The 22,894-nt window shown below is 37.1% G+C and overlaps 1 protein-coding gene across 2 annotated transcripts in view; it reads left to right on the top strand.

Annotated features, from left to right (window-relative positions):
• The window catches only part of LOC100645083 (discoidin domain-containing receptor 2), a 141,041-nt gene that overhangs the window by 56,791 nt on the left and 61,356 nt on the right, over nt 1-22,894 (top strand). For both annotated transcript variants that reach the window (XM_048407749.1, XM_003396599.4), the window contains exon 2: nt 6,224-6,358. In XM_048407749.1, the coding sequence (XP_048263706.1) occupies nt 6,268-6,358 (91 nt within the window). In that variant the 5' untranslated portion in view covers nt 6,224-6,267. The remainder of the gene's footprint in view (nt 1-6,223; nt 6,359-22,894) is intronic.

The following is a 22,894-nucleotide window of genomic DNA, read 5'->3' as shown; positions in this document are numbered from 1 at the left end:
CAGTTCGCCGATTTTCATTAACGGGATCTCTGCGTGCGACGAAAATTTCCATGACTGTAAGTACATGTTCGTACGTAACATTCAGACTATAACATTGCAATAGACAAACGATAATAGTATAAATAGAGCTCTTATAGGAATATATACAATAAGTAGTAGCTACAATAAACACACATTGACAGATCGTTGTATCTATTATAGCTTTTACGTATAAGTTAATTAGATCCAAGTATATTAAATTTCGTATCATTCGGTAGAACTCTCGTATTTATAATCATATTGCTAAATGATAGGAAATTTAATATATCGTTAGTTAGATGATAAATAGGGAAAATAAAATAAATAAAAAAAAATAAATTATTCGTTATCGAACGAATGAATTTTAGATTTGGTAGTCTGTCGTATTATCCAAAATCTTAGATTACCATGTAACTTTCATTCACATCATAATTTTAAACATTCTATTAAAAGTCTATATCATTCACATTTTTTTATTTCCCTATCTGTAAAATCCCCTTAACTTCAAAAAACATTCCTACATTTCCTAAGGATAAATCAATAATTCCTTTGCCGTCATTTCGTATGCTAACGTATTCTTATATTCGATTTGGTAAAATCTTGCCGCTCGTAAAATCGTCGATGGGGAAACGTTCAATGAGACGTAGCCATTTTTCGACGATTTTCGAGGGTAAATTTCGAAGGCACGGTTATCTGGCCCGCGATACGAGGTAAGCCTCTGCGCAGGTATCGTCTGGGATCTGTCTTTCGGGATTTCGAGCATTCGACTGACTACAATCCGCAAGTTTCACTGACTCCGGTTCTCGTGGTCCATAAAATCTCGAATGTATTTTGCAACGGCAGCAGAAAGGAATTGACCTCGCACAATCCTCGTCATTACGCTGCAAGTCCTTGGAAACTACTTCCGGATCTCGAAAAATTTCACCGAAACCGTTCTTGTCTTGCCTTTAACGGTGAAACTTCGTCGCGATACGCTGCTCGTTTATGTCTTCTGAGTAACCGTCTTGCCGTTCTTGCAGTCGTTTCTATCTTCAATATTCTTCTCTTATTTTTCTCTCTCGCGAATTGTTGATATAATTGTTGAAAAAATTCTAGGTCGCATAATGACGGAGATAAAAATTAGAGTTCGTAGGCAGAAGACTTCTAGGGCGATTAACACGCGAAATAGAAACGGAGAAATTAACACGTTAACTGCCACGGTAGTCATCGATGACTCACGATTTACTATATTTTTTAGGACGATTAAAAGAAAATAAATTTCGTGGACTGAAAAATTGTCAACAATGTGACTGATTTATTGACATTATTAGAGAAGAATGTGCGCAAGTACGATGTAATATTTTGTAAAAATTTAACGTTTCCGTATAGTATGTTTCAATTTATTGCGACTTCCAAGGCAAAATATATAAAATTCGCGTAGCAGTTAATGTGCCAAACGATACATTCAAAGTTTAATGGCGATACCGAAGAAATGTCTTGGACGAAGTGAACTGCGTGTACTATGAACTTCGACAATGGATAACGAGCTATTGCAGTCACATCGGACGATCGATACTGCAATGGGCTAGGCTCCTTTAGACACGGTCATCGAAATAGGAGATGTACATATATCTCGGCTATCAAATCCATGAAAACGTAATCGATGAATGTCGAGTGCGGTTAATTGTTTGCACGAAAAAAGGATAACGATATACACAAAATTATCGTTGGAAATATCTACGTTTACAATAATTGCAATTAGCGACTCATTAATGAAGATATTTGACACAGACACACGAATGTTACGAGAATGGCACCATTTAATTAATAGATAATCTAATATACCGAGTCTGGTAATAAAAAGTTAATAAAAATCACGATGCGTATCATTCTACTATGAATGTAAATTGCATCGAATACGGTTATCGACATTTTGAAAATGATGGACTAATTATGCTACGTAAAAGCAGCGAACAACAATCTTTTTATAATATAACATACAGTATAATCCTAATATGACAAAAACAATGTCAAATGAGGAGACACTTGAACTCGTGTAATCACATGTTGGTGTCCTTAAATGCATACAGTATACGTAGATGTCATCTGAACTCGATTGATTCGATGATCATATCGTTGTGAGTATATGACAGTCATAAACGTGGAACGCTGTAGTTGTATGTATGCGGTAGAAAATTGGTCATTAGCGACATCTCGAATATTAAGTAAATAAAAAGAGTAGTAACTCGTTTCTGGAATTTCGAAAGAAATATTCCGAGCAAACTGCATTTTGTCAATACCTTTGCATAATGTTTGACAAATTATAGACTTACTTTGGTAGAAATATAATAAAAGTTACCACCAACCTAATTTAAACACATCGAGTTTAATGAAGTATCCACGATAAAAATTATATTTATATCGCTGCTATAGTGAGTAAAAAATGAGGCAAAAGGAAGAAACTCCCGTTACAATATTATTCAACTTGGCAAAAGTAATATTACAATTCCACAACTAGGTCCATAGAATTAGATACAGCCATACCTAAGAATATAGATCCTTAAAAGCAATTACAAATGACCTTGGATCCACATAACGGTTAACGAGGTTCCAAGAGTACCGATAGTTTTGGGCAGATATCGGTGGTTCCAGGGTTTCCGAAGGTATTCAGGGTCTCAATGGTTTGCGGTGATCCCGGAGGTTCCAAGAGTTATCGGAATCTAGGTGAGCTATTGATGGTTACCAAGGTTCCTAGAAACATCGATGTTGTCAGAGCATTTTGGCATCTTCAAGGTCTTGAAGGTAGATCTCAACAGTTCAGAAGCCTCACAAATTCCCTAGAATTCGGAACAAATCTTTGGAACTTCGTAGAATCTTTGCCACCTCTGAAATATTTTAGGAACTTTTACATCCCTGATCCTCGAGAACAATTCAAAAGTTCGAAAGTACAAGTTCAGAAAGTTTTTAGAATTATTAGAACCTTTCGTTTCTCAAGAGCCAAATATTTCAGAATCCCCTAGATTCGCAATATATTGAAACGATCACTTGCATAGAGAACGTAGAAATGCCCTGAGACGTTCTGGACCTCCTCGGAACCATCGAGATCCTCGATACTCCTGAGGACGCCTGAAACTACTGAATTCGTAGAATCTTCCAGAATCTCGCGGAAACCCTTCCGAAACCCTTGATATCCCCGGAAATTCTTGAAACCAGCGGAACCTTTCGGAACATCCAGACCCTCGAGATTCTTGAGACGAGAGTCGGGGATCTCGTTGATAGGCACTATAGATTAAGGTGATTCTTTTATCAAGTACAACGATATCTCGGTTTGGTTGTACCGTATCTTGAAGGTTTAAGGTTTTATGGTCAGGGTGTTATAGATTTAGAGATACTTTTATGGCGAGTCTTTTGTGTTTTGCGACCTTCTTTATCGGGTCTTACGGAATTTAGGACCTATTTCACTGTAGGATTTTAGTTATAGCACGATGTATAGATTCTATGAATCGTATAATAATTTTTACTGATAAGATATACTTTTCTAAAAGTATGTTCTCTTAAGAAACCTTATTCATTGAATTTTTTAAAACTCCAGTCATCGGATCTCACGAATGGCAAAATTTTCAAGAATCGAAATACAAAATACCGCAATACACGTTCTTTACAATTTTTAAATATGAAAGTACGTATACTGTTGAAGTGGTCACCACTTCTACGAAAACCCCATATCTGGTCTTTTTAGTTTTCTCAAGCGCTGAAGCCATCGACAGTATATAGACAAAAGACTAGCATGAAGGCAGGCCATAAACAGTAGACAGGCGACGTTGGCTTCGGGGTTTTTCAGTTATAAGGTAACACTGCTAGCGTGCGGATCTGGACCAGCTCAAATTGTATTCCTACTTATTATTACACTTCTCTATTAAATTAAATATATATATTTTGTACCTTACACTTTATCCACGCGTTTTCTCTCTTTATATATCTAATAACCTCAACATATACGTTAGAACTTTTCAATATAACAGTACAAGCATCTTAAATCCTTCCATAAAATACCATTTTGCACTTTTCGTATCGCGTCGCAGTCGCTAGGAATGCAGCCAAAATATCACAAGCATTCAAACACAGGCCGACAGAGACTTCGACGCCTTTCGTCTCAATCAATTACATCTCATGCCGTTAATTACGCTTTGTCTAGTTGCTGGGACCGAATCGGGCGAAATTCCGTTCTTTATTTCGCCGATAGACCAACCAGATGGCACGTCGAATAGCAGTTGCGTGACCGTAAGAGCCGTTTCCGACTGCAGTAAAAATGGAGCAAAGCCAAAGGAATGCCTCCCCTTTTCTCTCGTCTCGTTTCCTCTTACTTAGTCTTTCACACGATCTGGCAGAGGAACGCAAAAGTGCAAGGCTGGGCTAATTGAGCAGGGACTCGATTACGAGTCAGTCTTTCTGTGTTTCTCCAGGCGATACACGTACCACAGGGACTATCAGGGCTGACTGGTTACCTCGTGTCGTGCCAAGCAAAAGGAATACCTGAATCATTCTTGGTTTTACTCGTGAATTGATCAAATCCCCTATTCTTAGGGTTCTTTATTCCCTATCGTTCGATGTTATTACAGAAAAGATATTGATAAAATTGTACATAAAATGTTAAGTTAATGCTACGCACTTTTATTATTTAAAGTAGATCGTTCTAAGGTTTATGATAGAGAAAAAAATGTTTGCTATTTTTTAATTATTATTTTATTATTTTTGGAAGCCTTAACATCTGTTTAAAAATGATTGAAAATACGAGATACAATTATATCGAATACCAGGAAAAATATGAAAGCGTTCTAATAGTTGAGAAGGTTCTGCTCTACTTGTATCTGCGCTACGCGTCTGTTCTTTTACTGTACAGTAAAAAAATTGAAAGAAAAGGGTTGGCTTTCCTTTTGATCTTTAGTCAACCTAAGTTTTAGTCTATGATTTAGGACACAATGTCTTGACAATAAGTCGATATAATAGAAGAGAATATCTCATGAACGAGCGGGATATTAAGACATGGGGAATTATATTATAATAAAACTCGTCTCCAGATATATAGTTTATTAGAGCTCACTTAATAGGAATTCACCTACAAATAAGTAGAGTCAGTCTGGAAGAGTACATCTAATTGGGAACTAATTAAAATTTCGTTCAAATAAATAGAATTCATATATTCATTACAAGCCTTATATAAGTCAAACTAATCATTCCCATAAAGTATAATGGTTTAGTTTCCGAAGAATTAAACCCTGATTACTTTCGTACCAAAATTGAGAAGTTTTCAGAAGCAATCGATCTATTTGATTTCCCATATAATTCATATTTATGACGATAGTTGCCAATTTTTGACGGTTTCTACCCCCTGAACGTGTGACCCTGTAAAGATCAATAGTTTTATCGGATCCAAGGACAACGGAGAAGCTAAATTGAGAAGGAACGATAACGTTTCGAGAACGCGAACGGATGGCGTGCGTGTCGCAAGGAATAAAAAGGCGAGACGAGATATATCTTGGGAGATTGATGACTGGCACGATCGACGGTGCCTAGATGAATGTTGGTATTTTGTATTGTAATGTATATTGAGCTGCTCGGGCTATTTATTTCCGAAAGATCGGGCTACCTTGGTGCTTTGACGACATGATTTATTATAGTTCCGTGGAAGAAGCTCGATTATCGATAGGCCACTCAGAATTTTAGTATCGCCCTACAACTACCTACTTGGTAGTAATTTTAGTACGATTAATGATATTCCATAATACATTGAAGAATATTTTTGCAGAAATTTCTAATCCGTAATATATTATTGCAGAATAAAGATATTTAAAATATTAATAATTTATAATTGAATCTCTACCTTGCGTTTGTATCAATGATTTAAAAGTTCGTAATCATTTGACTACGATAGTATAGTACTTTGCTTATTCGTTTGAAAATATTTAATTTGCTGCAGTACATTGTAGCAAGGCACGGATATTTAAAGAACTATCGACTTATTATTTAATTTCCACCTTAGATTATCGTCCCTGACACACATACGAAGTTTCGTGTTCTAAAAAAGAAAAGAAAGCAAGGTAGAGCAAGTAACATTCAGAAACTTAAGAAAGTAGTCAGGAACTTAAGAAAGTAATTTTACCGGGAGGCGCGGCGTTCGAAAGTATATAAACTTGGGAGTAAATTTTTTGTCTCGATGTGTTTTCAGGCGATTGCCACGAGCTTCCATGAAGACACCACACCTCGGCGACCATGAAGACTGATTGCCTGCCAATAATTGCCAAGTTCTGCGCGCTGCTGACGCTGTTCGGGCCCAGCCTCGATGTTCAAGCACTCGATATACGTGAGTAGCCCAGACACTTCCTCTTTTTTTATCCCATTCGGCCACCTACTTTTTTCCCTTTTTTCATTCTTTTTATTTTCCAAATTGTCCCTGGATAAATTGCACCCGAGTGCACTTTGCCGACAATTTAATGCATGCTACCATCCGCGATTATTAATTAGATAAATTCCATACGCACACCGGAGAATACTATACCACAGCGATGGTATTCGTCGGTCGTGTTTTATTCAGATTTCAATCATTTCGCTACGCTGTACGTATAGTTGGCAAATTTTAATAGACCATGAATATGAAAGCGACCGTCACATGGATACAAATTTCATTTTAAACGACACGGTTTCTCCTCGCGTTCACAGTGTCGCGAAATACATTATCTTTGACAATATCTATTAAGTGTCGTGAAATTCGATTCCGGGTTTAATTATTATACCAGATTTGGCTAGCCGCGTCTCGCGCGTTCAACCTCCCGTAGCGGCACTGGATTTCATCAATCGCGGAACGCATGATGAAATTCGTAGCTGATCGACAAACGCCGGTGATCGACCGAAAAATTGTGTACCTTTAGACGAATTCGTTTTCGTTATTCTTCTTGCAAACAATTTCATATGGCTTCTGAATGTACTAGTATAGATCGTTCCTTTTTATTTTCACACTTTTCGCAACAGTGTCATGCACTGTCACGCGACTTGGAAGTTATATTACATTTTTCAAATGTTTCGTTCGATTAATACTATATGATTATATCAATCTTCGGATTTTAGATTAAAGTAACAATTATAATGAATTATTATTCTTTGCTTCCTACAAGCAAACAAGATGCTTGTAGTAGAGGATTGAGACATGTCGCTTGTCAATCTCTAATTATAAGTTACTTTATCCAGAATTACATTTGAAAAATAACTCGCGATATTCAGGGCGCCTCATGTTTTAGTCATTGTATTATTCGTACGTTCTTTTATTCATTAAATATTTCATTTATATCACTGATTTACAAAAGCAATTAAATTAGTCAGTAAATTTAATCAATATCGCCAAAGCCAAATATCAGGATGCATTTCAAAAATTCATTTTTCTTTCTTCAAACACGCAGAATACTAAAATATGTGAACATCGAAATCAGTTCATAAATTAAACCCGAGCCAAATATCAGAATATATTGCAATTTATTTCTTCAAAGCTACAGACTACTCTTTTAAAACTTCGATCGAACAAGTAAATATTACTACCTCGTACCATTAATCAACATATTAAAAGATCGGTTTCACAGTTTCTCTCAGCATCAAAATGAACATCAAAGTCAGTACTAAATTAAAATGCTAATCAGAACACAAATATATCAACAAATTAGTTTTTCTTAATATAAAATCAAAATACAAGTCAATTTCTTTCGGTGTCGAATAAAAATATCAATCGATTTCTCTTAATATCACATCCAAATGTACACCAGTTTCTCATAGGACCGAATCGGTTCAGAATCAAATTGAAATATAAATCAATTTAAACACTTTCAGTGCCAAATCGAATTACAAAAATCAATTTTTATTAGTATCGAATTAAAATATAAATAAATTCCTCCTAACATAGAATCAAACTATTATATTAGGTCGTCCGAATAGTTTATTTCGTTTTATAAGGAAATAATGGATCCACAACATTTTCCGTTTTACATTATTTTATCGAATTACGTATGATCCATTTTGTTCTATCAAAATAAAGATCACAACTTTCGACAGATTTGATTTCATGTTTGTATAGAGATGCATTGTAAAAGACTAGTCTGTAAAAGAAAGACACTTTTCGAACAACCTAATACAAGCCAGTTTCCTTCAGATTCATCAAGTCAAAACAATTCCAACAAGTCAAAATAGTTCCTATCAATATCGAGTGAAAATACGAGTCAATTTCTCTCAGTATCAAATTAAAATACAAGACGGTATATCTGTCACTGTTAAATCCTTTTAGAACCAAGTAAATATGCAAAAGCATCAATATCAAAGTCTCTAAAACTTAGATCAGGAAATGGACGTACCAGTTCACGCTTCCGTTGAGGATAGCGAATTTTAGCCAGCGTTGCAACCGCGGCAAACACATTTTATTCGGTTCGAAAGTACCGTGTTCCGGTGTGTTCCTCTTCACCGATCTGCCCCGTCAAATTTTTCATCGGAAGCAGGTGATCACCGAGTTTTCATTTTCCTCGTCGGCAAAACTCGGTCGGTGGGGGCGCCATCAGTCTGAAGTAATGATTCGCTATTCCGCGCCCGCCCGGGGGATCAATTATTTTGAATCTAATGCGACAGGATAAATTGCATCCCGCGGAAGATTCCAAACTCTCCCTCGTCGTCGTTCCTCGTCTGGTCGTCGTTGTACATCCGATGGCCGAGGATAGGGACCGATTTTACGCCGTGAGGCAGAGACCTGTCTTCGGAAAACAACCTCCTCGTTACCAGGTCCCCCGCATCCCATCCCGTCACTCGACAAATTGCCAATAAGCAAGTTCCATCGATTGCACTGTCGGCGTTCCATGTATATTAAATGTCCCTGGGTCTCGTTCAGGTTCTACGTTCGCCGTTCAAGAACCGTATTCCCGTTCTCCCGAGTTTTTCAAAGAAAGTCGAGCAACAGAGATGATTTATAGACGTGTAATATGCTGCGCGGCTTCTAAAGTGCCATTTACATGTCGCTCTTTATTGTTCTTGTTAAATTTTAATTCGCTTTTTAATTCATGGGTGTCTAATATTGTTTACAAATCATTAGTTTAATGTATATCCTCGTTCTGGAAACAATCGAGATATTTATGGAGAATGAAGTAAAGTTGAGAAATTATTACGAAGTTGCTAGGGGATGTAGGAATTATTATCTGTTGTTTGGAAACTTGGATTATAAGGAGAGACTTGTAAGAAAAATGTTTTTCTCAGTTGTGTATTTCATCTGTGATCGCTGTTTTACATAATTTTGGTACTCGCATGATTATCTTTCTAGACCAGAGAATTTTTTTGGAGATCAATACATAATTGTCTATTAGTTACTTTCTTACATATATCATAAATACGTTTTACGTGTTTACTGTTTTATATCGTTATCCTGTACTAGTATAAAATTCCAATCAATCGATCTTCTTCTTGGAAATCTAGGACAATTGTCATGTTGCTTATGCAAGACCACTGAATATTCTGTTACCCATGAACAGTGGTATATTTTAAATAATTATAAACTTCTGTTAGAGAGAGTTGTCACCGGAGACAATATCGACTTTTATCAAAAAAGAAAAACTTCGCAAATGTAGACTCCACTTAATCTTCTTCCTTCTTCCATTTCATAAGAATCAAATGAACGCATTGATAGATTTCTGTGATGATATCGCACATCCGTTAATACATCTTCTCTTAAATGGCTACTTAAATTACTTCAAGTAGAATAGTCCACGTTTAGTCAGACGTATACCAATCGTAATAACTATCACTATGTGTACTCTTAAATTCCAATTCGAATAGACAAATACGAATAGCGGAGATGAAATATCCGTATCATGGTAATCTAAGCCAATCACAATATCCTTCCTCTCTGAGCAAACAATTACCACGATTTAAGACACGGCACGGTGCCCCATGAATCGTCGAGGACGCGTACAAAGTTTCCAAGATTATCGATGTTTTCACAATGGCGCTATAAAGAAGCTCTGCCTGTGTCTCCGCCTCTCATCACATACCTGAAATATCGTTCCTCCCGGTATAGGAAAGATCGAAGAAATTCCGTATACGTACTCCCGAACCTTCGAAACTTTTCTTTATTCGTCCCCCATAAAACAGACCTTATACGTGCTCGAAACTCCACATGTACTCCCCTACTGTACTCACCTTCCGACTTCCGACTCGCCAAAGTAAACGTCCTTCGCGAACAGAAAAAAAAGTTCTAACCCCGACCTGGAGAACGTCTCCTTCGATTCTTTCTCCTTTGATTACGAGAATCGTTAGAATTTGCTAAAGTTGTGGATACACGTTGCGTCTCACTACTATGTAATGAAGCTCAATCTAAAATTTTAGGGTTCTCGTATGTTATAGGAAGACTGTGGATTTTTGTGCGAATTTGTATCTTTACGAATGGAACTGAAGGAGTAGAAATTAAATGGAGTTTTGTTTTACATATTGCATGTTTTAACGAGTATTCTATTACGCATGCTTTGTATATTTTTGCGTCCTTAAATTCTCCGTAAACGCATAAAACTCCGCAGCCCAGTTAGAATCAAGAGTGGTAAGAAACACTAATGAAAGTTTGTCGTAATTTATATCTCGCACTGATGCGGGAATTGGAAATGGTAGGACAATTTCATATTAATGTTATGCAGTGCATAAAGAAAGTAAAATAACGTTAAAAAGTGCATGAAAAATTTAATTAAATTTATCCATCTAAATTGTGTAATTTAACCGTTGTGCGCCGGAAGGAAAAGAATTAACGATCGAAGAAAAACCGGATGGATCGAAAACAGGAATAGCAGGGGTGTATACTGCATGCTATATATCCATGGAATGGTTGCTTGAAATTTTTAAAAGCCTCTTTCCTATGGAGCTCCGCAGGTTGCGTACCTTCCTCTGTTTTGTTATTAATGAGTCGATAAATACGTAAAAGAAAGAAAGAGGGGGGGGGGGGGGGAGAGAGAGAGAGGAACCGTATGATTTCGAAATTAATGTTAGATAAAACGGAAACCACCGTGGAGCGTTTTCAACTTTTTTACCCGGATAATGCTTGAAAGGAATGAAAACCGCAATGGAATATCGGGGCATTGCAACTGTCGCTGGAATTTCCGACGCTTGAAACTTTGACACGAATGTGCTCGTCGTATGGTCGCGAATGAAAGATTAAGGAAAGCGAAACGAAACGACGTCGACTGATGCAAAAGTTGCATAAAGCCTCGCAGTGGCTACAGTGTTTACAAAGAGCACTCGACAATTTTCTTTCTGCAACGCCATAACTAGAAACGTACAGTGGTTCGCGAAAATATTTGAACATTGATTATTAGACTGCGAATTTTTATGCAATTTTATATTTTTATGAAGTGAACTAAAGAAACGAAATCTATACGGTAGTTTATTTCTGCCGAAAATGATGACAAGTATCTCACTTTCTATATCTTATATATTTTTCTATATTACATGCATTTCCTGGATTTTTACATTTTGGAATTTTTTTCAGATGAAACCTACCTAACAATTCGTTTTTCCTGCTAAAAATTACGACAAGTGCGCCACTTTGCATATTTTATATAGTTTTGTATATTATACGCATTCTCTGGGTTTTTGCGCTTTGTAATTTTTGCAAATGGAACCTATATAGTGCATAATTTGTTTCGCCTACTAAAAATTATTTTTATATTTCATTTTGGATATTTCATATATTTTTGTGTATTATATTCATTCTCTGAATGTTTGCACTTCTAAATTTATCATATACGCATACAAATCCGTATTCTACCGATCATAAAAATCTTTCACGTGTTAAAACAGTCGATGTTTCATTCTGTCATCGACCTAGTGAATTCACCTTTGACCGATCTAATTGCCAGAAGCATAATTGGGAATAAATGATCGAAGGAGATGAAAGAAACAAATGACACTAGTTCGAACGGCAGGATTGGTTGGACTTTCAGGGAAACGGATAGGATGGAACGTGTTCCGTTTGTTCGACGCTGTACATGTCTCGCATCGATCACGACTGAGCTTTTTACGCTCTCGTTGCAGCGGTGTTTTCTTCTCGTTCGATGCGATTTCGAGCATGTTGTTTACGACAAGCAACATCGACCCATTTTGATTTTATCGATTTCCGAACGTAAACGCGAAAACGAAGACACTGATTACTCTTCAGAAATCAATAGAGTCAATTGTCCACGACGCACAGCCTCGAAACATTGACGTCAATCAACCGGTTGTTCCCTCAACGAGACCCGTTATCGTCGAGAGGGAAACTAAACTTGTAATCAACCAATGACTTCTTGATTTATTGCGAATATTGCGAATCGTAACATGTATGCATGTAGAGCACTTCGCTGAAGAGTAATTTTGATACAACCGTCAATCAAAATACTAAATTCCAGTTGACGTTAAATCATGATTTATTAAAGTGGGACTTTCTGAAGGGAATTATTTTTTATTTGAGGACTTCATTTATCGTTAACTTGCTTCGTACACGTCTTAATGAATCGAATTGAGTTATTTCTTCAGAGTCATTACGATATATATACTTGTTCACCCATCGATACCTTAATTGGGTATCATCGTATTTTTGTAGAAAACAGATGAAAAAAAAAAAAGAATGATTCGAACATATTTGACCTCGTAAATTATGTCATTTGGGTAATCTTTGGTTTGGAGAAAGCGATCATTTGAAACAGCGTTCAATTTATATTGCAAATACTCAAAGCGACGTGGAAACCAAGAAATCACGAATTATGATCTGTCTCTTGTATAATGACGATACAGACTGAATTAACATATTCAATATGATGATACATCAAAGAGAAGGTCGTCAATATTCAACGACGACGTCAGTATGTATAATGCTTTGATCATAACTATAATGAATATCATTTGTTTCAATATTTTTCAACGATTTATTACATGTTCTAGACACTTTCAAGTAAAAATAAGAAAAATATTATTTCCAATGCTCATCACAGAAGATAATAATAAAAAATCGGACATCGAACGTTTTAAATGCTATGAATATATTACTGAAACAAATAAGTCAGATCTCTAGATTACTCAATCGGACAAAACACGTCGAAGCAGAAAAGTTCCTTACTTTCGATGAATAATAAATTAACCAAATAAATCTCTGAAAATCTCTCTAAAATTATTCTCCACGGTCACCATGCACGCATCTGATTTACAACGCTGAACATACCAATTCTCGACTCGCTAAAAGCCATTCCGCCAATCTGACAAGAGCGGAAACAACACAGGTATCATCAACGTCGCATCGTATCCGCTAAAGGTTAGTGCGATTACTCTCCCGTCGCGTTGCTACAACCGAGTGACGAGTAAACGGAAACGCGAAGGATCGTGTAAAACACGGGAGAAAGAAGGGGGCATAAGGACGCGCGAGATGGGGCAGCAAGAAGAAAGAGAGGCTGAGGACTGCAGAGGAAAAGGTCGGAAAGCGGGCGAGTTCATGGCGGACAAACCATTGTTGCAAGCTTTCGCCGGGTGCTAAGGAGTTCTGCTCGAAGCTTCCGTTTCCCTCGTTATGGTAAATGGTCTGTCTTGGTGGTTGAGCAAACAGTAGCACAAAGATAAGTGCAAGCACAGGACGCACTCGGACTACCATCTCGAGACGTTGTCGAGGACTTCTGGTCTTTCTCTTTGTTCCCATCGTCGTCTCCTTGTCTCTCACTTTCCGTGGACCTAACGCTGGTCTACCGAAAGGTGTCCAGTCGGCTCCGGGTGTCTGCTGAAACATGCATAAGGGCGACTATTGTTCAGGAGAAAATGATTACTTTGTGCACACTATACGAACGTATGAGAGATTGTTCTCGTAGTTGTCGTTGTCGTCGTCGTCGTTGTCGTATCGTCGTCCTTGTCGATTTAGGAACCGGAGAATTCCGTAGGAGGACCGCCGTATCGTCGTTGGTTAACTGATTTGAATGACAAAGGACCAGATAGGTTGTTAATGTATCATATTTGAACTGGTGCGGCTGAATAGACGACGATGAATGCTACGATACGCAAAGCATTATATGTGAGAAGTTTAACGTGTAACTGCCGGATTCAGGTGATAATCCTTAAACTTGCAGTCATTCTCGTGTCATTGGTTTCCTGTACCTACAGCGTGTCGCTCGAACACGGTGGCGAACGTGTTTCGACTTTTTGTTGCTCCGCGAGTCATCGGTAAGCTTGTTCGTGATGTGGTATGCAGACAAGTGAATTTAATTAACCCTGGAATATTATAGTTGGATTCCTTGCTGGTTTTAGAGACAGCAGAAAGGTGTTATATTAATCATTTGTTAGTTTACCTGCTATTTAACATGGCTGTTTATTATTTGTATTCCTTCATATTTTCTGGTTTTATATTTCTTGATATTTCGTGATAATGTTCAGACATGAAAAGATTATTCAGTAGAAGATTCGAGGTTGTTTATATTGATTAATAAAATTTTTATTCGACCATCTGAGCTCTATTTTGACTTATCTTCACAATAGAGATATTTCATTTTTGATATTAACGAGATTCTATATAAATGTACATTACAGTATTAACCGAACCATTTGCAAGATATCAAATATTAATGAACTATTTAGAGAGAAAAATAATTAACTCGAACGAACGTAAACTAAAATGAATAAAATCAAGTAAAATCGACTCCGACGAAGTATTAAACTTTCGAAACTTTTCTGATTAAACCGAGAAATTCAGGAAAATACGATTCCTAAAACAAGAGTTCATACTTCTGTACGATTCGCCTGTAAACGCTTTGGAACCGCAATCTTAGCGAATGGCCGCCTTAAAATTTTCCAATAAAATCACATAAATAAATCATGAAACCGATCGTAAATATCTCATGAAACACTTTATTACGAAATCGCTAGAACGAGGGAAGTGCGAAAAGCTTCTTCGACGGAAGCTGACAAGCACCCTTTTATTATTCCGAACGTCCATTTCCGGACATACGCGTTTGGATTCGTTCTTCAGGTGATCTATACACTTTCATCGGGTCGAAGAGTTCCCATAAATCGAAGGTAGGGACGTTTAATCATGTTGGAAGTTCGACAACTGGGCCAAATTGCTCAAAGAGGAATATTTCTACGCGTCGTTGGACCTTCCAGATAGTAACAAATTAACCAACTTTCAGTGTATTAGCTGGAAATTATTCGAACGTTGTTCGAACTCCTCTAAAACATTTATCCATTCGATTCTAGTGGATATTTCGACTTCTGTTATGAATTCGTAAAAAAATACATCATGCCAGTACAGGGTGTTTAAGTAATTAAATATTTCTATTATGTTTATAACATGTGAATTTCCATGCAAATTTTGTATGCTTTTTTTAAATAAATTTATTTCAATTAACTTTTTAGGATATTCAGTAGGTGATAACTTTAGTTTATTCTTGTAGTGTTGAAAATATTTAAAATTTTATTAATATTATCGTTGTTTAATCTAAATGTTTGAATTACTTATGGTATCGCTAATTATCGATGACTCCGATGGCATCGCAAAGCCTCATTAGCGATTACCACAGCAGGCTACACGTGAATGATATTGGAAAATATTCGAGTCATATAACTATAAATATATTTAGAAATCTGGAATATAATAGGGTGCAGTTGTTAAATAAATTAGAAATAAAGAAACAAGGTACAGTCTGAATAATTTCAAATTCAAAAATTCATAAATTCAATACTGAGAAAAATACATAACCTGCCCAAACATATTTAACAGATGCAAATAAATTGAAAATTGATTAAATGAAAAACGGATTGATTAAACCAATATTCTCATGCGGAAACTACCGTAACAGTATTCTTCTTAGTCAAATATTTTTTGAACGAAGGATTAATGAAAATAAAAAAAACCATATTTGCTAACAAATGAAGCGAAATTTGAGCTTTAAACATTTATCAATTATTTCATAAGGAAATGCATGGAAAGACAACGTCGTTTTTGTTGTACAGAGGACATTTAATACTAAATAAAGCTATCTGAAGTAATCTATTCTAACGTGGCGCGATACATAATAGAAGCTATGACCGGAATAATCGGTGAACAGGAGAGGCGAACGTACAAGAATAAATCGAATATGCACGAGGACAAACATTACGGCAATTATAGAGGGTATTGTGCACGTGTTTGCGCGAAACAATAGAGGACAATGTTACAATTTATTCCGTGTCTATTCTCAGCGTCGCATTCGATTAAGCTTCAAGCTTTTCTTTCATTCGTCGATCACTGAAATTCAACCATGCTCCTCGTCAGAACTTCGTCGACTTAAGTAAAATTCCTCGCTGTTCCTTCCTATTATCGCTTTTTCTTCTCGTTCTCTTTTTCTTTCTTTTTTTCTATCAGATCTTCCATTTTCTATCGGAGAACTTTTGATAGAAACGTCCAACCTCCTCGATCTTGAATGCAGAAGAGTTCCGTACGATCTGATGTTCCAATCTGAGTTTCCGAATCAGGTGTCGAGCGCAGGCTTTGGAAAATAGCAATTTTGGAGATGCGTATACTCTCAGAGATATCAGTGGTATTCGTTGTTTATGAAAGAAAATATGCTTGTGTTCTATCATCTTTGCACAAGAATAACAGCACTCTAGAATTCGGGAAAGAGGGGATCGAGAAAAAGCGTTCAGAAGAGTTGTCTCCAACAAGAGTTTTCTATCATTTTCTCTGGAGTTATTTACAGTGGATACGAGTGGAGAAAAATACTTTTCGAAAACAAAAACAAAGATTATTCATCATCGTGTGATATATAAAAATTTCTTGTAAAAGCTTGTTCGATACGACGAGGAAATTTAGTTGATTGAAATCAATATCTATTTTTAAATATTTTTTAAACCAGGATATGCGATATCAGAAGAAGATTCAATTAATTATATTACAGCAAATATTTATCTTTTACGACACTACCTGTAACTTCTATGATACTGAAGGGAGATTAAATTAATTAGAATCAGTACTTACTTTTTACAATAGTACATAAAATTTTTTTTAAATATCTTCCATAATATCAGAAGAAAATTTAATTAATTAGATATACGAGAAACCATATTTATTTCTTATAGCAGTAGATTCATAAAAATTTATTAAATCAACTACTACGATACTTGAAGATTCTAGTAATTATACTTTAATTAATATTCATATTTTCACAACAGTATATACACAAACAATTTCTAAAGTAACTTTTACGATTCCAGAAAAGCATTCAATTAAGTCTATTAAAATCAGTCTATACTCGAACTGTTTGAAAGCCACATTGATTAACTTGATAAATTGAAAAGTGCAGGTGTGTAATGGTGTTGCAAATTCTGTTCCTGAAATTTACCTTGGAACATTTACCTATTATTTACGTTATCTTCTTGCGATAAATAAATGTATAGAAGCCACTTGTTTCTTGAGAACCGAATATCCCAATAAAATTAAGAATTTGAGAGAAAGTAAACTGGGTCAGTTTCGCTTTTGGGAGGCTTCGTTTAGCGCTCAGTTATATCCATCTTTACATTTTAAGAAAATTTGTACGTATTCGCTATGTCAAACAATACCAATCATTTGTAAATTCATAAAAGAGTCGACATCGTGGTACATCATTTGAAAGAGCAGAGTGGATGAGTCCGCGGCTGTCCGAATGAGAGGTTGTTCCCTTTCTACCGGGGCGTTTCTTCTCAGCCGACTGAATCGACCGTCCGTGACGAAAAGCTTCCCGGCTTTTCGCGGATTTGAAATGCAGAGCAGTTTCCCTCGACTATGGAAAGCTAGGCCGAGCTGGAGACGTCATCTTGTCCGATCCAAAGTCGTGTCGTCGGTTAATCTTCGATTCTCATCTTATTCCTTGGGCGTGAAAGAAACTTCCTTCTACCCGACGATGCCCAATCTTTCCGTAGTGCGAGTCTTATTTTCTTTTTTTTCTTCCTTTCTCTCTCTCTTTCTCTCTCTCTCTCGCCTATTAAACTTTCCCCCTGATGTAATACCTCGAGCAAGCGGTTTATTTGAAATGAAGATCACGCCCGAAGCGATCGGTGTAGGTTAAAGTGATACGATCTGATTTGTACTTCGATAATTCCTGCTTCCTTTGATCGTAAGGAAACTCGAAATTCACACTCAGCGAGCTTGCATTCCTATGTGATATTGCTTCCACGATTTTATTAATTGCGATAAAATTTGCCAAATATTATTCACATCATATTATTTCTCAAAATCTGTTGAACTTTGATTCGTTATAATATGTATTAATACCTACGTTTAATATGATTGAGAGGCTAAGATATAACATCGAAAACTTCACAATCAAGCTTGAAGAGTTTTACACGAACGCAAAAGTTTGTGTTAACTAGAAAGCGATTAGCACATTCTAAAGAATTCTGGATCATCGTGTGTTAATCTTATTACTCTTACATAACCCAAAACCATATTCGATTTCACATATTCTTTCATGACTCAAAGCCTATATTTCATCCCTTACGTTCCACTCTCAGGGATGGATTTAGATCCACCATAATTCCGCATGACTTGGCACCTCGGTATTCTTCGTAAACTTCATTTAAAAACTCTGACCCAAAACCTCGATAGAAGAGATTTCAAAGATTTGTCTCGATATTACTCTTTCCTTGTCACTCGCAAAACAAAAAAGAAAACCACAGAAGGAAAAAACGATCGACCCCATTCGGAGCGTACGAACGATCGAAAGTACCGGTTACCAGCTAAACCAAGCGACGTCGTTGGTCGCTCCGGGGTCCTCCCGGGTCATCTTCTCGCGCCGTGCCCGGTATCGCGGCTTAATCTTCGATTCTTATCTGCCAGAAGGCTCGAAGAAGCCGCCTAGTTCGCAATGGTCCATTGTCTTCTCTGTCAGCATCTTTCTTTTGGTTTGCTTTCCCTCCCTACTGTCCTTTCTCTTACGGTTACAGCGAGCAGGTACGCGGCGCTTGCAGCTCGGTAACCTCTTAACGTGACCGAGGAAAAAGGGTTTATACCCTCGTAGAGTCAGAAGAAGGGCGGAGAAGGGGTAAAGTGTAAAAGGGCGTCGCGTTGGATGGAAGACAGAGGCGGGCGATGAAACGAAGAGGAGGCCGCTGAAAACCATCTTCCGGATAACCGTATTACCCGCTGGCATTGTCTACGGCCAGCCAATTCGAAGTAATGAGACACAGTCGGTTGCAGAGAACAATCGGGCTTCCACCAGCGTGCAGGAGCCACGACGTGCCTTCCTACTTTCTCGCCCGCTATCTCTCCGCTCTGCGCTCGTCAACCATCTCTTCTCTCCTTAAACTTCCTCTTCCCTTCATCGTCTGTTCCATTCCGTCTTTCTTCCTGCGTGTCTTCTCCCGGCTACCTTACCCTTCGGCTTTATAAGGAGCACGTCAATTCTACGACGCGTAGTGCACACTAATGTAAGTCTCATCTTATTGCATTCTATTCCGTCCTCGTTTTCCTCTTTGTATCCCAGCTCCTTCTTCCGTTTTATCCTGTGTCTTCCGCTTCGTTTCGTTCTCCGCGCTTCTCCTATCTTCCTCTGTCGTTTCCATCGGCTTTTGTGTTTCGTTTCTCTCCTTCGGCCATTTCTGCGCGTTTTCCTTTTTCTTTTCTAAGGACGAGCGTTGATATTATATGTCGGCGAACAATCGCCTTGTAAACAATGGCGCATCTTTGGGACTTGAAAAGGAATCAGCGGTGACTAATGAGCGTAAACGCGAGCAGGGTCTTGGGAGACGCGAAACGCTCGCGACAGTATTGTTCTTTAAAGTTTTCGGGAATGGAGCTTGGGATGGCTGCGGCATTTATATCAGTATGAAAGGAGAGCGAACGGTGTGAAGTCGTGTATTTAGAAGCGGCTGGTACGTGTTTCGAAGGAAAGTTATTAGGTTTCAGGTTTTTGGAAGCTGATTCGTGATCCTTGCTCTCATTCCGAGAATTGCGGAGACCGGTGCAGCTTGCTTCTTGAAACACGTGGGCGTAACTCCGGACATCAATTGGAAGCGTAAAAGTAACGAGGGAAGTTGGTGAAAATATCTGTCCTATTTGATCTACGTTCCAAGTTACGGAGGTTTTTTATTCTGGTAATCCTTGTTTGTAGCTGATCTGCTGTAATTCATTTCACTCAGCTATAAATAGTAGTAAAAGAAATTCCACGTACTAAATATAAATGTGTATTTTATATTCGTGTAAATTCCATGTAAATTCTTTATTTCTTATAATAACAGGAATATAGCAAGAAGTGTCGACATTTCATTTCTGCAATTATCAAAAAACATGCAGATGCTTTCACCAAAATTAATTCTGACTTTTATTGAAACAGAGACAAATACGCTTATTTATCTACGACATACCACTCTAATTATATTGTTCCGCATGTAACATTTTAGATACAGGTCGGTTTTAATATTAATGAAGTACAAGTACAAAGCCAGGATAGATAAATGACGTCGCAGTACAGGCCAAGAATAGATAAACGTTAGTATTGTTTCCTGTGCGAATAAAATTAAGGTTTAATTTCCATCCCGCTAATGAATTAAAATTTAATTTGTCGGATAAATATAATACATACACGCATGATAGAACGCCAATATTAAGTTATATTTATAGAATTTCGAAATCTACCACTGTTATATATAGATCGAATCTAAATTAATTTATTATCAAATTTATTCTACAAATGAAAGGCTACTTTAGTAAACCTATCCCATATTAACATACAGCGTTAGTTACCATTATTTTCACTCCGTATTTCTCTTCTTATCTCGTATTAATATTTTGAAACAACTTTCAAAGGACGCATCAAATATCTCCGCCAAGAAATTAACAGAAAAGATAAATTCTGTTGCAACATTCCATTATGTTCACGTCTCTGTTCTCATTGGCTCGTGAAACGCGCGTCAAGTTCGCCTCTCGTCTCTCGCGTCGAGCCTCGTCATATCACGTCCTCTTCTTTTGCTCGACGCTCCTCTAGAATATTCATCTTCGCCGTCGTGCGTATACCGAGCTGGGATGCATACGATGTCACGTGTACGTGCTGTCATCTAGGTACACCAGGCCCCGTCATAGTGTAAACAATGAAGCAACATCAGGAAATACGCAGAAGCGATGGAAAGTTCCACGAAAACGAGGATCCAATAGTCGTATACCTTCGTAGAGTTTCAGGAAAATCTGGATCCCTTTGCGTGAAGGCAGCAACGTTAATCGCTGTTTACATGTAAGAATTTTGCTTGAACATGGTTAAAGCTTCGTTATACGGTAGCAGTCACGCAATTCAGCTGTAATCGTATCTCTTGTTTGGTGCAAGATAAAAGAATGTCAGCGGAGAATGTCGAGTGATATGGTTAAGTCGGCCCGTCATTCCTCGAGACGTTTTACAAAGCCAGGGGAGAGAACGAAGGAAAAATGGTTAGGCAGAAGACGAATCTGGAAATTTGTAGAAAATGGTTATGACAGGATCAACTTACTAAATAAACCCCGATGGGTGAATTTGCGTAGGATTTATATGGGTTTAATATACTATACACGGCCTCCCACTGTTATGAGGAGAAATGTTATGTATCAGTGAATTTTCTCTACGAATGAGATAAATAGAGAAAACGATATACGAGATTTATTTATTTAGAAGACTCCTTTATAAATTTCCAAATTTTCATTACTGCACATATGGTAATGTCTTTTAATATTTACGATCATACAGATTTTCCAATTAAACTCTGTCTTCATCCAAAATATTCTGAAATTAATAATTTTATCATTTGTATACCATTTTTCCTTTAAATTCCTCGCATATACATGAATACTAATATTTAAAGGGATATATAGTTCTCTAACTTTATCCATAATATTGTCAAATTAGATATTATATATACTTTGTACCATTTTTCCTCTGAGCACATCGTATTCAATGTCACATTTATACACAAATTGGGAAGATACTCTATACGTACAGGAATCTTTGTTTCCCAAAAGTTAACACGAACAGCAGTCTCCCGCTATTTCCTTGTTCAGTACCTTTGCTAAAAATTCAAGAAGGAAGGGCGGGAAAAAAGAAAAAGGAGATTCCAACCCGATATTATCGATCGAAGCTTTTACATTCGAAAGCCAGCCCCGGAATGGCGTTTCCTGTCACTTTGTTCATCCGCTCCTTCCAACTTCGTAATCAACGCAGCGATGCCTATTAGTCGTCAGACCAGCGTGTCCTCTCTCGCCAACCATTATTATCCTGACTACTGATTTCACCTGCAGCTACGCGGTTCTAATTAAAGTGCCTGAAGTCTGTCACTCCACAGATGACAGTGCTTTCAATGTCATCGGGAGTCTTCCTGTCTGACGGCTGCTAGAATATTGAAAGCGATACCATAGTCGCTGGAAACCTGGACAAGGGATCAGGAAACTGTTTCCGTATCGCGTTGCGGCTTTATTAGCGACATAATATTCGTCTCGGCCGAGGATAATGAGACGAAACGTCGCAGGGTGATGGTTAGTAGTAACATTCATTGACAACTAGAATGTCACCTCATTTTACAGATTTTCTTCCAATAAATGTTTTTATTCATAATTAGGATTCTTATTTTGTATTATTTATATATATAATAATTATCTTTCTTATGTTAATTTTACAACAACTTTTTCTGATTTTATCAATAATGTTCAATGCTGTTCTGGTATAAGATATCAAACAAGATATAGATTTTTGAACGTTTTAATAATCCTATTAATCCTAATATTTTTTCTAGTAATTTATTACCTACCTCACTCTCTACAAGTGTTCTGCTATCCTAATAATTTTTTATATTTACCTCACTTCCTGTAAATGTCTTAATACTTATGAATGGAAATGTAGATCTAACATTCGAACAT

The sequence above is a fragment of the Bombus terrestris genome, chromosome 7, assembly GCF_910591885.1.
Source record: "Bombus terrestris chromosome 7, iyBomTerr1.2, whole genome shotgun sequence".
Lineage (NCBI taxonomy): Eukaryota > Metazoa > Arthropoda > Insecta > Hymenoptera > Apidae > Bombus > Bombus terrestris.
This window is presented reverse-complemented; position numbering and strand designations above follow the sequence as displayed.